This window comes from Pelobates fuscus, chromosome 2 (assembly GCF_036172605.1).
Source record: "Pelobates fuscus isolate aPelFus1 chromosome 2, aPelFus1.pri, whole genome shotgun sequence".
Taxonomy (NCBI): domain Eukaryota; kingdom Metazoa; phylum Chordata; class Amphibia; order Anura; family Pelobatidae; genus Pelobates; species Pelobates fuscus.
This window is the reverse complement of record NC_086318.1, coordinates 306,927,564-306,942,934: the sequence shown is the minus strand read 5'-3', so window position 1 is coordinate 306,942,934 and position 15,371 is coordinate 306,927,564. Positions and strand designations below refer to the sequence as shown.

The 15,371-nt window shown below is 42.6% G+C and overlaps 1 protein-coding gene across 1 annotated transcript in view; it reads left to right on the top strand.

Annotated features, from left to right (window-relative positions):
- NT5DC1 (5'-nucleotidase domain containing 1) overlaps positions 1 to 14,823 on the top strand; it is a 396,716-nt gene extending 381,893 nt beyond the window's left edge. The window contains exons 11-13 of the mRNA XM_063441282.1: positions 295 to 456; positions 6,127 to 6,295; positions 14,412 to 14,823. Of these exons, the coding sequence (XP_063297352.1) occupies positions 295 to 456; positions 6,127 to 6,295; positions 14,412 to 14,530 (450 nt within the window). The 3' untranslated portion in view covers positions 14,531 to 14,823. The remainder of the gene's footprint in view (positions 1 to 294; positions 457 to 6,126; positions 6,296 to 14,411) is intronic.
- The last annotated feature ends 548 nt before the right edge of the window (positions 14,824 to 15,371 follow it).

Below are 15,371 nucleotides of genomic sequence, written 5' to 3'. Positions count from 1 at the left end.
GGAGGTGGAAAACGGTGTCCAGCAGACACCAGGTAATAAGCCAAACCTCTACTAACAATGGGGTGAGATGTCAAGGCATTTCAGGCACTATAATCACTACAGCACTACAGCACGCTCTAGTGGTTATGGTGCTTGGAGTGATGGTTTGAAACAAAAATCCTTGAAAACTGCAGCACTGCACTAATATTTTAATTTCCACCCTACATTTCATTGTGAGTCAGCATTACACTTACATCATTTTCCAGGCTTATGTTTTAAAATTAACCTTTTTCCCCATGCACTTTCTGGTTGTAGGTCGTGTACTTTGGGGACAGTATGCGATCAGATATTTTCTCCGCTCGTCTCTACAGCAATTGGGAGACTGTACTCATACTGGAGGAATTAGAAGGAGATGAGGTCCATGAACCAGACATGACTGATTTGGGATCCTCATTAACGAAGAAAGGAAAGTATGATGTAAGGAAGTTCTACAGATGTTTCCTTTAAGAATACGTGTCCTTTTAAGATGTTGATGGATTGTGGTTTTATAAAAATTCAGGAATGCACTGTTAGCATAAGTTTACTTCATTCATTTTCTATATAATATTGCTAATTATTTGTTTTGTCTACGTATTTGAAATGGTAGGTACAATGCTGGTGGCAACTACCTGTCAAGAAACAGTAGATGTCATGTAGTGCTTACAACATTTACCATATTTGACATTTAAAGAACAACAAAGAATTTTAAATTTTTCTTAAGGGTTTTTGTTTTTTCAGATGACAGACAATTGATACAATGCATTGCACATAATACATAAGATTGGCACAAATACAAGAGTCATAAAGCTAAATAGGAGAAAAATTAGCAATGGCATTGCATACCATTAATATAATTTCATAATGCATAAGTTAAAAAGAAAAGAAAACACGGTAACAATAAAACATGCAGCATATGTAATAATATATACTAATCAGCCACAACAGTAAAACTACCTGCCCAATATCACGTAGGTCCCCCTTGGCTTCCCAAAACAGCTCTGATGCATTGAGGCATGCCCTTTACAAGATCTCTGAGCGTGTCTTGTGGTATCTGGCACCAAGACATTAGCAGTAGATCCTTTAAGTCCTACAAGTTGCAAGTTGGGGCTAATCCAATCCATGGATTGGGTTTTTTGTTCTAGCACATCCCACAGATGAGATCTGGGGAATTTGGAGGTCAAGGCAACACCAAGAATTATTCAGGAATGGTTTGAGGAACATGACAGTGTGGCAGGGTGCATTATTATTCTAAAAGAGGCCACTTCCATCAGGAAACACTTTTGCCATGGAGGGGTGTACTTGGTCTGAAACAATATCTAGGTAGGTGGTACGTGTCAAAGTAACATCAACATAAATGCCAGGAACCAAGGTTTCCCAGCAGAAAACATTGCCCAGAGCAAAACACTGCCTCCCTTCTTCCCATAGTGCATCCTGCTGCAGATGCACATAGAACCATCCGCCTGATCTGAAAGAAAGTGTGATTCAGCCGACCAGGTAATCTTCTTCCATTGCTCTATTGAGCAGATCTGGTGATCATGTCCCCTTTGAAGGCGCTTTCAATTGGGACATGGACACTCTGACCGATCTGCAGTTAGACAACCCCATATGCAGCAAACTGCGATTCACTGTATGTTCTGACACCTTTCTATCATGGCCAGCATTAATTGTTTCAGCAATTTGAGTTATAGGAGCTCTTCTATGTGATCGGACCAGACGCACTATCCTTTGCTCCTCACATGCATCAGTGAGCCTTGGGCACCCTTGACCCTGATGTTGGTTCACCAGTTGTCCTAACTTGCACCACTTTTGGTAGGTACTAGCCACTGCATACAGGGAATGCCCCACAAGACTTGCTATTTTGGAGATGCTCTGACCCAGTCGTTTAGCTATCACTACCTGGCCCTTGTCAAAGTGACCAAGATATTTTAACTTGCCCATTTTCCTACTTTCAACACATGAACTTTAAGAACTGACTGTTCACATGCTGCCTAATATATGCCACCCCTTGACAGGTGACATTGTAATGATATAACAATGTTTTTCACTTCACTTGTCCGTGGTTTTAATGTTATGGCTAATGAGTGTAGAATCAGTAATACCAACCTGTGAGTAATGCCTAGTGTGTTCCATGATTTGAAGGTACAAGCATAGTACAAATAAGAACAGTAAATAACCAAGAGTGAGAAAAAAAACTGTCAAAATCTAAATGACCCTATGAGGTGTCAGAAGCAGTAATTATTACATATTTAATCAGAATCAGAATCATGGCCCCAGTCTTGTAGTGTGAAACTTCATAACTATTCAACCAGCCACAGCATGAGTGTCTCAACTGTATAGTGACTGAGCACTTTAAAGAAGAGGTGGGCACTGGGCACCTGAGCCTACACTATACATTGTGGAGCAGGATTTATTAAACTATTAGTGACTGCCAGCATAGTGCTGTCTTACATAACTGTCAGTTATTTCCCCTCCCTTCTCTTGGATATATATATATATATATATATATATATATTTATTTTTTTTTATAAGAGAGAAAAAATGCATTATGCGCTTGTCAGGGTCCAGAAGCTGCTGCTGTTTGTCTCTCTCTCTACTACTTCCAAAATGGGTCTTGCTTCTGACTCCTATGGACATTGTAACCCCACTCTCTGGTGCTATGAGCTAATGGTGGTCCCTGAATAGTGCCTTCACTACCACCTTCTTTCAAAAGAAGCGTCAAACCACAGATCTAGACCATTGAAAAGGAATAAATAAAGAACAATCCAATAGTAGAGGTGGTGGAGTGGGAGAGATTGAGAGAGAGACATAACATCATGAAGAAACAAAAAGGGGGGAGTGTCAAAGGGTGGAGAGGGGACATATAAAGAGGTCAGACATGAGGCGAGTCAATAGTGGTTGGAAGTTGGTATAGGCTTTTAAATTCTTCTGGGACTAAGATCCCCAGATATTTAATGTGGTCTCTACACCAACAAATCTGAAATTGGTCCAAATCCTGCTGAGGAACTCACATTTAGTGCTTCTGATTTTTCCCAATTTTGTTTAAATTTGCTGAGATTGCCATATATGTGAAATTCCCTTATGATGTTCGGAAACGATATTTAAGGTTGTTGAACATAGAACAGCATATGCCGAGACCTTATGTTCAGATCCAGCACATCGAAATACATGGATTGACTGATGATGTTTAATTGCTTCCAAGAAGGGTTCCAATGTTAACACTAGTGGGAGGGGGAGAGCAGGTATCCCTGGCGGATGCCATTCACTGTCCGTATCAATGCTGAAAGAGCATGCACCCATTTGCAGAAAGATTAACTGAATCTCATAATCTGTAGGGTGGAAAGCATAAAGCGCCAGTCAACAAAATAAAGTATGTTTATTTGTAAGCCCTGTAAGTGGAACTGTAATCACACAGAGGAGGCTCCTCCTGCAACATCTAACAAGCTATGAACAGTGCAGGAGATATGAAATTCTAAATTAAACAGAATGTGCAATAAAGGAAGTTTAAACATTAGATCTCTCAGTATAAGAAGTGTTTAGGAAGACTGTGCAAGTCCCATGTAGTTAGGTGTGACTAGGATTACATAAACAACGTGATTAAACTCCTAAACAGCCGGAAATTGAGCAGTGAGACTGCAGGTGCAGTCAGTACACTAAAATTGCTTCATTAAGTTATTTTGGTGGCTATAGTGTCCCTTTCAATATACTTTATACGTTATGAGATCATGTGCAACCGCTGGCATCAATGAAAACAAGTATGTGTCTATGAGCTAGACAGACAGTTTGTACGAAAGTAAACTTGCTCCGTTTCCTGTTGATCTCTCCAATTTTAGACTGCTAAAAAGTTAATTATGCACATAATAATTATAAGGAAATGTTCATCTAAATATAACTTTACTCAAGCAATGGAAATATCTATGAAAGCAGTGACTATTTGATAGTAAGAATCAATGTTATTTTAGAATTTTAGGAAATGAAAAAACATTCATTGAATTACACTGAGAAAATATTTATTACATTCCCAAATTATTGCGTGCTGTGACTATTTGTTAAATCACAATGTGGGCAAGATAATTTTATGACATAATCTGTTTTTCATTCATTGCATAGACTCAGATTAAACATTTTTTGTGTGATGTTCTGTGGATTATACGAAGTGGAAATTCCACTTTTGTTTTTTAGATGTTTTATAACAATGGCTCTTCCTTATGTAGTGTCTCTGGACTTAATGTTTTCTATCATACTGGAATAAGTAAATAGATTATTCTCTTTCCAAATAAGTGTGTGAATCCTGGACGTGGAAAACGGTCTAAATACATTTCTTACTCTCCTCCCTTGTGCTGTAATGTTCACTGTTCATGTTAATTAAAAAGAATGAGAACGTTTATAACCCCATTTCACTACTTTTGCTCAATTCTCCGAAGAAAGAAAGCAAACACAGACTTTTTTTTGTAAAAGTACTGCAAAGGTTAGATTAGGGACTGGGATGTCTGTTCCTTTTGCAACAGTAGGTTTAACTACACATCCCACCACAATCCTCTCTGTGCTTACTAGCTACATTTTGTAAAGCAATCTGAATAAGAGCACTGTACAAGTGTATGCGTGTGTGTGTGTGTATATATATATATATATATATATATATATGTATATATATATATACATATATATATAAAAAATATGTTTATAAATACAAACTATAAATATGGGCTAGCACTCACGGTCTTTTTGAAGTAAAATCAGTTCTTTATTGAAGAATCTTTAAAAAAATCAACGTTTCAGCCCAAGTTCTGAGCTTTCATCAGGATCAACAAAACAAATACATTACGAACAGCTTAAAATGCACCAAAATATAACCCCAGAAGAAAGAGAAACTCACCGCAGTGTTTATAAATAGATATTTAGAGATAGATATATAGGTATGGATTTTGATAAATGTGTAAGTAGAGTAGGTATATTAATGTTTATATATAATACACACATTTTAATATACTGGGAGAGCAGGAGAGACCCTGCCCCACAGGCAGTCCTTCTGCTTTGCAAGCATAGCAAACAGTTTTTGAGCTGACACTGTTAACACTGGATAGGAAATATCAGTTCAAACATGAACATGCTGGCAGTATGAAGGAAGTTTGGGGAAGTGTCCCCAAGCAGGGCAGATGAATACCCACAAAGCTGGGGACATGGAGATGCTAGAGGGCAGTTTATATCTAAATATTTTACAATATATCATTTTTTTATGTGAGCAATTATGTATTTATGCATCAGGGTATCTATGGTAAATTTAATCTACTATAATAGATCATGTAATATGATTATATGATCTATTTAAGGGATGGGCACACATTTGACACACTCTGACATACACATATACAATTTCACATATAAATACTCGCATTGACACACACCCTCACACCCACTTGAAAGTGCTACAGGGGAACACTACAGTTAATGAAAAATAGATTTAAAAAAGAGATGAATATCAGTTGCTGATAGCTGCTGCTATTCTCTGCTCCACTACCAATTTTTAGGTGCTGAGTGCCGCTGGGCAGTGGCATCACCGATTGGCTAAGAGCGGTCCACTTACGCTCTCAGCTAATCAGTGACTCCCCATTCACACAACGGTCTTGAAAAAAAAAAAACTACCTTTTTCAAGCCAGTTTTGTGATTTCAATTCAGAAGCCAGATGCCACCTGGAGTGAAGTTGAGATCAGTCCTGGAGGGAACGTTGGGGTTAAACCATTCTCTAAACAGTTTAACCCCTGAAGGTAAGAGTCTCTGCCTTCCCCCGTAGCCCTTTAAATTCTAAAATAACACGATTGGTAAATATAAGAATTATGTTGCTCCCTTTCCAGCCTGGTACACTGTTCCACAGTGTCAGCAAGACCCCCAAGGTCTACTTAGCATTACATGACATAGCATTAAATGACATCGTAATGACATAATAATTGTCAGTTTTGTTCCTGTTTTACCAGTTTTTCAAAAAGGTTTCCTATGTATAAATTATGTTTCTAAAAATCTTAGTAATTACTACTAACATTTGTGTTATACTCGTTTTAGTTGCAAAGATTGAAAAGATTTAAGTGTCTTGAATTAATTTTAATGTTGTTGCAGAGCCTTCAGCCTCCGGAGCCATATTTTGTATCAAAAAAGTGGGGGTCATATTTTGCTGACACGATCACAGATGGGAAGAGTGCACAGGAAACACCGTATATTACATGGTGCTGTGCTAGTATAAGGAATTACAGCACAATGACAATCCCAAGCATTAAGGCAATCGTAGGTAAGTTGTTATGTACCGTACCATTGTATCGTACCTATTCAAGCAAACTGTATGAGAAAGGTATCAAATGCTGTCTTTTCTAGTTTTATTTACAAGTTTATTATTTATCTATCTAGTTTGTGTTGAAACTGGATTATAAAATATATATAAATAAATGAAACCAAGAGGGCTGCATTCACCTGGACATGCATACATTATAGGGTGCTGCTGGGGCCAATTTATACAACATACAAAATCCAGCGCACTCTTTACTATACAGCGATTTTAAGTTCACAGAATGTAATAATTTTATTTAAAAGCTCCCCACCTAGGCAAAAAATAATGGGGGTTTAGTTACAGTATATGATCATACATTGAATAAGCCTGCCACAACGTCAATATACCCAATTTTTGTCAGGTCCTACTCTAGCAGCCTAATGACTGCTCTCATGAGACCCTCTGCGGGTCAAAGCAGATATGTTGTGTTAATTGGCCCCAGCAGCACCCTATAATGTATGCATGTTCAGGTGAGTGCAGCCCTTTTGGTTTCATTTATATATTTGGGAGTCCAGAAAAAAACTCCTTGGTTTTGCTTCCCTCCCTGTCACAGGTGCCTTATTCCAGAACCCTATTTAGCCTTGACCTGCAGAGAGTCCCAGGAGGAAGTATTTCCTACGTGAATGAGCTGTTTAGTGAATGAGTGAGTGCGCTGGATTTTGTAGGCGTGTGTGGTGTATAATGGCAAAATGGTCCAATCACTGGCTTCCCTATGAGAAAAATAATCTGTTTCACTAGCATCTTCATAATCTCATAAAAATGAGTCTATTTATTTTGTTACTTTTAACAGTTTGTTTGTTCTTTTTGTTTTGGTTTTGGGGGGTTTTAACCAGCATTTTGCAGTAGTGCATTGCTATGCAGGTGATACTCGAAAAATTAGAATGTGCAAAAGTTCATTTATTTCAGTAATGCACCGTAAAAGGGGAAACTAATATATGAGATAAATGGATTACATGCAAAGCAAGATAGTTCAAGCCGTGATTTGTCATAAGTGTGATGATTATGGCTTACAGCTCATGAAAATCCCAAATCCACAATCTCAGTAAATTAAAATATTGTGAAAAGGTGCAAGATTCTAGGCTCACAGTGTCCCACTCTAATCAGCTAAGTAAGCCATAACACATGAAAAGGGTTTCTGAGCCTTTAAATGGTCTCTCAGTCTGGATCAGTAGGAATCACAATCATGGGGAAGACTGCTGACCTGACAGTTGGGCAGAAAACCATCATTGATACCCTCCATAAGGAGGGAAAGCCTCAAAAGGTAATTGCGAAGGAAGTTGGATGTTCCCAAAGTGCTGTATCAGAGCACATTAATAGAAAGTTATGTGGAAGGGAAAAGTGTGGAAGAAAAAGGTGCACAAGCAGCAGGGATGACCGCAGCCTGGAGAGGATTGCCAGGAAAAGGCCATTCAAAAGTGTTGGGGACTTTCACAAGGAGTGGATTGAGGCTGGAGTCAGTGCATCAAGAGCCACCACACACAGACGGGTCCTGGACATGGGCTTCAGATGTCATATTCCTCTTGTCAAGCCGCGCCTGAACAACAAACAACGTCAGAAGTGTCTTACCTGGGCTAAAGAAAAACAGACCTGGTCCAAAAGTCCTCTTTTCTGGTGAGTGCAACTTTTGCATTTCATTTGGAAACCAAGGACCCAGAGTCTTGAGGAAGAATGGAGAGGCACACACTGCAAAATGCTTGAAGTCCAGTGTGAAATTTCCACAGTCTGTGTTGATTTGGGGAGCCATGAAATCTGCTGGTGTTGGTCCACTGTGCTTCATTAAGTCGAGGGTCAACGCAGCCGTCTACCAGGAGATTTTGAAGTACTTCATATTTCCTTCTGCAGACGAGCTTTATGGGGATGCTGACTTCATTTTCCAGGAGGAAACCTGCCCACACTGCCAAAAGCACCAAAGCCTTTTTCAGTGACCGTGGGATTACTGTGCTTGATTGGCCAGCAAACTCGCCTGACCTGAACCCCATAGGAATCTATGGGGCATTGCCAAGAGAAAGATGAGAGACATGAGACCGAACAATGCAGAAGAGCTGAAGGCCGCTATTGAAGCATCCTGGTCTTCCATAACACCTCAGCAGTGCCACAGGCTGATAGCTTCCATGTCACGCCGCAATGAGGCAGTAATTGCTGCAAAAGGGGCCCAAACCCAGTACTGAGTCCATATGCATGCTTATACTTTTCAGAGGTCCGATATTGTTCTATGTACACTCCTTGTTTTATTGATTGCATGTAATATTCTAATTTACTGAGATTGTGGATTTGGGGTTTTCATGAGCTGTAAGCCATAATCATCGCACTTATGACAAATCACGACTTGAACTATCTTGCTCTGCATATAATGCGTCTATCTCATATATTAGTTTCCCCTTTTACGTTACATTACTGAAATAAATGAACTTTTGCACAATATTCACATTTTTCAAGTATCACCTGTATATATACCGTATATACTCGAGTATAAGCCGAGCTTTTCAGCCCATTTTTTGGGCTGAAAAACCCCAACTCGGCTTATACTCGAGTCAGAGTCTGTATTATGGCAATTTGCATTGCCATAATACAGACTGGGGGGAGAGGGGGGCTGGCAGAGCTGTACTTACCTTTCCTGCAGCTCCTGTCAGCTCTCTCCTCCTCCGCGCGGTCCGTTCAGCACCTCGGTCAGCTCCCAGTGTAAGTCTCGCGAGAGCCGCGGCTCTCGCGAGACTTACACTGGGAGCTGACAGAGGAAGCTGCATAGACCGCGCGGAGGAGGAGAGAGCTGACAGGAGCTGCAGGAAAGGTAAGTACAGCTCTGCCAGCCCCCCTCTCCCCCCCACTGAACTACCAATGCTGGACCACCAGGGAAGGAGAGCCCCCCTCCCTGCCATATATCAAGCAGGGAGGGGGGACGAAAAAAAAATATATAAATAAAATAAGAAATAAAATAATAAAAAAAAATTAATAATAAAAAAAAAAAGGGGTATAAGGACCACTATGGGAGGGGGGCGGGGGGTATAAGGACCACTATGGGAGGGAGGGGGTGGGTTAAGGACCACTATGGGAGGGAGGGGGGTATAAGGTCCGCTATGGGAGGGAGGGGGGTATAAGGACCACTATGGGAGGGAGGGGGGGGGTAAGGACTACTATGGGAGGGAGGGGGGGGGGGGGGTAAGGACCACTATGGGAGGGAGGGGGGTATAAGGACCACTATGGGAGGGAGGGGGGGGATAAGGACCACTATGGGAGGGAGGGGGATAAGGACCACTATGGGAGGGAGGGGGATAAGGACCACTATTGGAGGGAGGGGGGTATAAGGACCACTATGGGAGGGAGGGGGGGTATAAGGACCACTATGGGAGGGGGTGGGATAAGGACCACTATGGGAGGGAGGGGGGGGTATAAGGACCATTATGGGAGGGAGGGGGGGGTATATGGACCACTATGGGAGGGATGGGGGGGGATAAGGAACACTATGGGAGGGAGAAGGGGGATAAGGACCACTATGAGAGGGAGGGGGTGGGATAAGGACCACTATGGGAGGGGAGGGGGAAGTAAGGACCACTAGGGGAGGGGAGGGTAAGGACCACTAGGGGAGGGGTGAGTCAGGACCACTGGGGGGGGGAGTGAAGGAACACGGGGGTGGGGAGGTAAGGACCACTGAGGGAGGAGGAGGGGAAGTCAGGACATATGGGGGGGGGAGGGGGCGGCAAAAAATGTTTTGCCTACGGCGGCAAATATCCTTGCACATGCACACACACACTGCATTCATGCACACACACACTGCACTCATACACACACTGCACTCATACACACACGCTGCACTCATACACACACACATACGCACACACTGCATTCATTATACACACACTGTAAATAAATATTCAATTAATATATTTTTTTTAGGATCTAATTTTATTTAGAAATTTACCAGTAGCTGCTGCATTTCCCACCCTAGTCTTATACTCGAGTCAATACGTTTTCCCAGTTTTTTGGGATAAAATTAGGGGCCTCGGCTTATATTCGGGTCGGCTTATACTCGAATATATACGGTATATATATATATATATATATATATATATATATATTTTTTTTTTTTTTTTTTTACCAAGTTTCTGCTTCAAAGATAAGATTTATTTAGTGTACCCTTAAACCAGTGGGATTTACCAGTAAAGCGTACTTCCCACAAATGGACAAAGGACACTTTAAGGGGTGTAAGTGTGGATGTGAGGATGCGTGGGGCTGTCCTTAGAAATTTTAGGTCACTTACTAATACCCCAAGTTATTCAACTAAAATGTAATTTAAAACAGGACTAATGTATCTTATTTACACTGACTGATTTCTAAATACATTTATTGTAGTTTAACCCCTTAAGGACACATGACATGTGTGACACGTCATGATCCCCTTTTATTCCAGAAGTTTGGTCCTTAAGGGGTTAAAGACACATTATTTTGAGTATTGTTGCTGTGGAGCTCTACACTCAGACACACCAACAATATCCAGTACGTATAAAAGAGGGGCAGAGGAATTTGTGCCCTAAACAGGGACACTTGGAAAGGATGGTGATGTAATTCACATCATGGTGCTCAAATCCGCATCAGGGACATGTCATTACTGTGCTTATACTGTTACCGTTATCCTGTTTGGGTGGAATTACCCTGGAATACCCCATACACATTTAATTTCACTACATTTTATGTCTTCGTAAGTTGAACACATGATGAAAATCCAGACCTGCTGTACAGGGCCCAAAGCCTGTGGAGTCGTACCAAATTTGATGATGTTTGCAACTATGGAACCTTAGAATAACATGCATAAGGGGGCTCCATTTGTTAATTATACGCTTGCAGCCGTTAGTGTTGTTTGGTGTGTACTTAAATGGGGCCCACACCAAATAGCCTGTTTAAAAGACAACTGTCAGCACAATACTATTTTAATATAGTAATCCTTTTTTCAAGTTTTGAAAGGAAATAGATTTTTAAATACCCATCCTTACTTTGTGTTTGACATGATCTTTCAATCATATGCATTCTGCTCAGGGCCGGCCTTAGGCATTTAGATGCCCCCCCCCCCCCCCCCCGTCATCCATGTATGCTGTAATGTTTGTGTTGTCTGTGTATGTGATAGTAGGTGTGATGACTGTGTGTGATATGTATGCTATGTGTGATATTTGTAATGGGTGTATTAACAGTGTGTGATATGTGTGTATTGGTTGTATGTGACACACACACACACACAGAGTCAGATGGCCATACACACACACACACACAGACACACAAAGGCAGACAGTCTCACACACACACACACACACACAGACACACACAGGCAGACAGTCAGTCATACACACAGACACAGACAGTAATACACACAGACACACACAGAGGCAGACAGTAATACACACAGACACACACACACAGTCATACACACAGACACACACAGAGGCAGACAGTCATACACACACACACACGCAGACAGTCATACACACAGACACACACAGGCAGACATAGGCGTGCGTAGCCTATTGCATTAGGGTGTGCACCCTAAAGCACAAACACACGCCGCGTGTATATGTATGTGTGTGTATATATATTTATTTACACACACACACTGCCGTGTGTGTGTGTAAGGGCGCTGTATGTGTGTGTGTGCTGTATGTGGGTGGGGGTGCTGTGTGTGTGGGTGCTGTATTTGTGTGCTGTATGTGTGTAGGTGCTGTATGTGTGTGTGTGCTCTGTGTGAGGGTGCTGTATGTGTGTAGGTGCTGTGTGTGTGGGTGCTGTATGTGTGTGTTTGCGCTGTGTGAGGGTGCTGTATGTGTGTGGGTGCTGTATGTGTGTGTGGGTGCTGTATGTGTGAGTGCTGTATGTGTGTAGGTCCTGTGTGTGCTGTATGTGTGTGTGCTGTATGTGTGTAGGTGCTGTGTGTGTGGGTGCTGTATGTGTGTGCTGTATGTGTGAAGGTGCTGTATGTGTGTGTGTGCTGTGTGAGGGTGCTGTATGTGTGTGTGTGCTGTGTGAGGGTGCTGTATGTGTGTAGGTGCTGTGTGTGTGGGTGCTGTATGTGTGTGTTTGCGCTGTGTGAGGGTGCTGTATGTGTGTGTGGGTGCTGTATGTGTGTGTGCTGTGTGTGTGGGTGCTGTATGTGTGTGCTGTATGTGTGAAGGTGCTGTATGTGTGTGTGTGTGCTGTGTGAGGGTGCTGTATGTGTGAAGGTGCTGTATGTGTGTGTGTGTGCTGTGTGAGGTTGCTGTATGTGTGAAGGTGCTGTATGTGTGTAGGTGCTGTGTGTGTGTGTGTGGGTGTGTGTGCTGTATGTGTGTGGGTGATTGTGGGGGGTGGAGGTGGGGGTACATGACTCAATATCCCCCCTCCCTTCTTACCTTATGTAGGGAGGGGGGATTCGTGTTCCTGCTGCCTTCCCTGGTGGTCCAGTGGAGGTGAGGTGCCGTTTAGTTAATATCCCCCCTCCCTTGTTACCTTATGTAGGGAGGGGGGACCATGCTACCGCCATCCCTGGTAGTCCAGTGGAGAGTGAACTCTACCCTGCGGGGCTAGAGTTCACTCTCGCGAGATTTGAGCGTTGCTGCGGCAACGCTCAAATCTCGCGAGAGGAACCCGGCGGAGCTGCTGGCAAGAGCTCCGCCGGTCCTCTCCTGCCTCCCTCCCTGCCTGTGGGTCGGTTGGGAGGGAGGCTGAGAGCAGAGCCGGCGCTCGGATAGCGCCGGCTCTGCATAAGCAGACAGCGGAGATCCTGAGATCTCCCCTGCCGGTCTCAATACATAGGCGTGCTGCGGGGATTAGGGTGTGCCCAGGCACACCCGGCACACCCCGTGCGCACGCCTATGCAGGCAGACAGTCATACACACAGACACACAGAGGCAGACAGTCATACACACACACACAGACAGTAATACACACACAGAGGCAGACAGTCATACACACAGACACACACAGGCAGACAGTCATACACACAGACACACACAGGCAGACAGTCATACACACACACACACAGGCAGACAGTCATACACACACACAGACAGTAATACACACACAGAGGCAGACAGTCATACACACACACAGACAGTAATACACACACAGAGGCAGACAGTCATACACACAGACACACACAGGCAGACAGTCATACACACAGACACACAGAGGCAGACAGTCATACACACACACACAGACAGTAATACACACACAGAGGCAGACAGTCATACACACACACACACACACAGACAGTAATACACACAGACACACAGACAGTCATACACACAGACACACAGAGGCAGACAGTCATACACACACAGACAGTAATACACACAGGCAGAGAGTCACACTCACCTGACAATCACAGTTACCTGTGGAGTTCATTGTGGAGGCAGTGCAGCTCCTGGTGACTGTTTGGTGGGGAAGCAGGGACTCCTTCCTGCTTCCCCTGCATCATTTTTCCGGCGCTTTTAGCTCCGCCCCCGCCGCACGGTAAGCTCCGCCCCCGCCGCAAATTTAAAAAAAAACTTTTTAAATCCCGGCCGGCTGTGCGGCCGCACGGCGCCCCCTGCTCCATGGCGCCCTGTGCGGCCGCACAGCTCGCACACCCCTAAGGCCGGCCCTGATTCTGCTAGGGTCATACAGTGTTTGAAAACCACCAGTTAGTATATGTGATCTTCCACACTAAACACCCTACACAAAAAAAGCCCAAAACACAGAGACTAACCTTTTTTAAACACAGTCTGACCCAAGGTGCATGTGTATGGCTGAATGATTCTGTCATATGGTAAAGTTAGGGATGAGTTTTTATAATTATTTTTATTTTCAACATATACATCATATAAAAAAAATGATTTCCTTTACAATACTTGATGAAGGGATTATTTTATTAAAAATAGTTTTGAGGTGAACGTTGTCCTTTAACATTTGCTCAGTTATTAGCTGAGTGGTTGTCTTATAGTTTACTGCAGGTCCTCAGAGCTTGGATTCATCGACCCATTTTGCTAGTAGTCTATTCATATGCTAGTTTGTGGATGTATCTATTTGAAGGGAAAATTGAAATATTTCATACAATTAATAGCAATGTGTTTTTATATTTCAGATTTGTCTCTGGACTATAAGTTTACCAGGTTCTCAAGCAATAACTCAGACACTGACGGTTACTACCCACATCCACCCAAGATCTTGCTACCTCAGAACAAAGAAGGAGCTGCTGCATAATGCCCATAATGTTTTCTTACAAATTTAATGGCTGTAACTGTTATAAACTTTTATGGAAGGGGAGAGCAAAACAAAATGTCATAAGATTTCTTTTACTTAAAAATATTAGTGGTCTAAGTATGGTAATGCAAAAGTACTGTTTTGTAATGGTTTTGTAATGAATTTGCATACAGTAGCAATCTTGCATCAATCTGCCATTTTTATAAATGTGCAAAGGACAATTTTATTAAATAAACTGACTATGAAATGACATTCAGAGACCTGTTAAAATAAAGCAAATCTAAATAAACCTGCTCATTGTTTAAATAGAATTACTTTGTCTGAAAAAGAAAACACATTCATCATGCAGGGCCCGCCACCAGCGGGTGAAAACCACGATGGTTGTAACTGTACCAGTGCCCGCATGCTGATAGGGCCCATCGGGTGGCCCAAGCATTTCTTCAGGGGCCCGGTCAGTGCTGCGGCCGTGTAACAGCGTGACCAGGCCCCTTTAAAAATGTCATCTGCAAGCAGTGCTGGGAGGAAGTGACCAGCCGGTCACTTCCTCCGAGCTCACTCCACGTGGGAAAGAGAAGAGACAGCCAGGCCATGAAGAGGGAGAGACCACACCGACTGCCATCAGCCACAGCAAGGAAAAGGTAAGAAACAGGAGGGTGGCTGAAATATGAGCTGCATGGGTGTGTTAGTATGTACGTATGTCAGTCAGAATGTGTGTCTGCATGTATATTAATACGTGTCTGTGTGTCAGTACGTATGCCTGTAGGTCGTTTAAGTATGTGTGTCTGTGTGGGTATATATGTGTGTGTATCTGTGTGTCTGTGTATTTGCTTGTGTGTTAGTG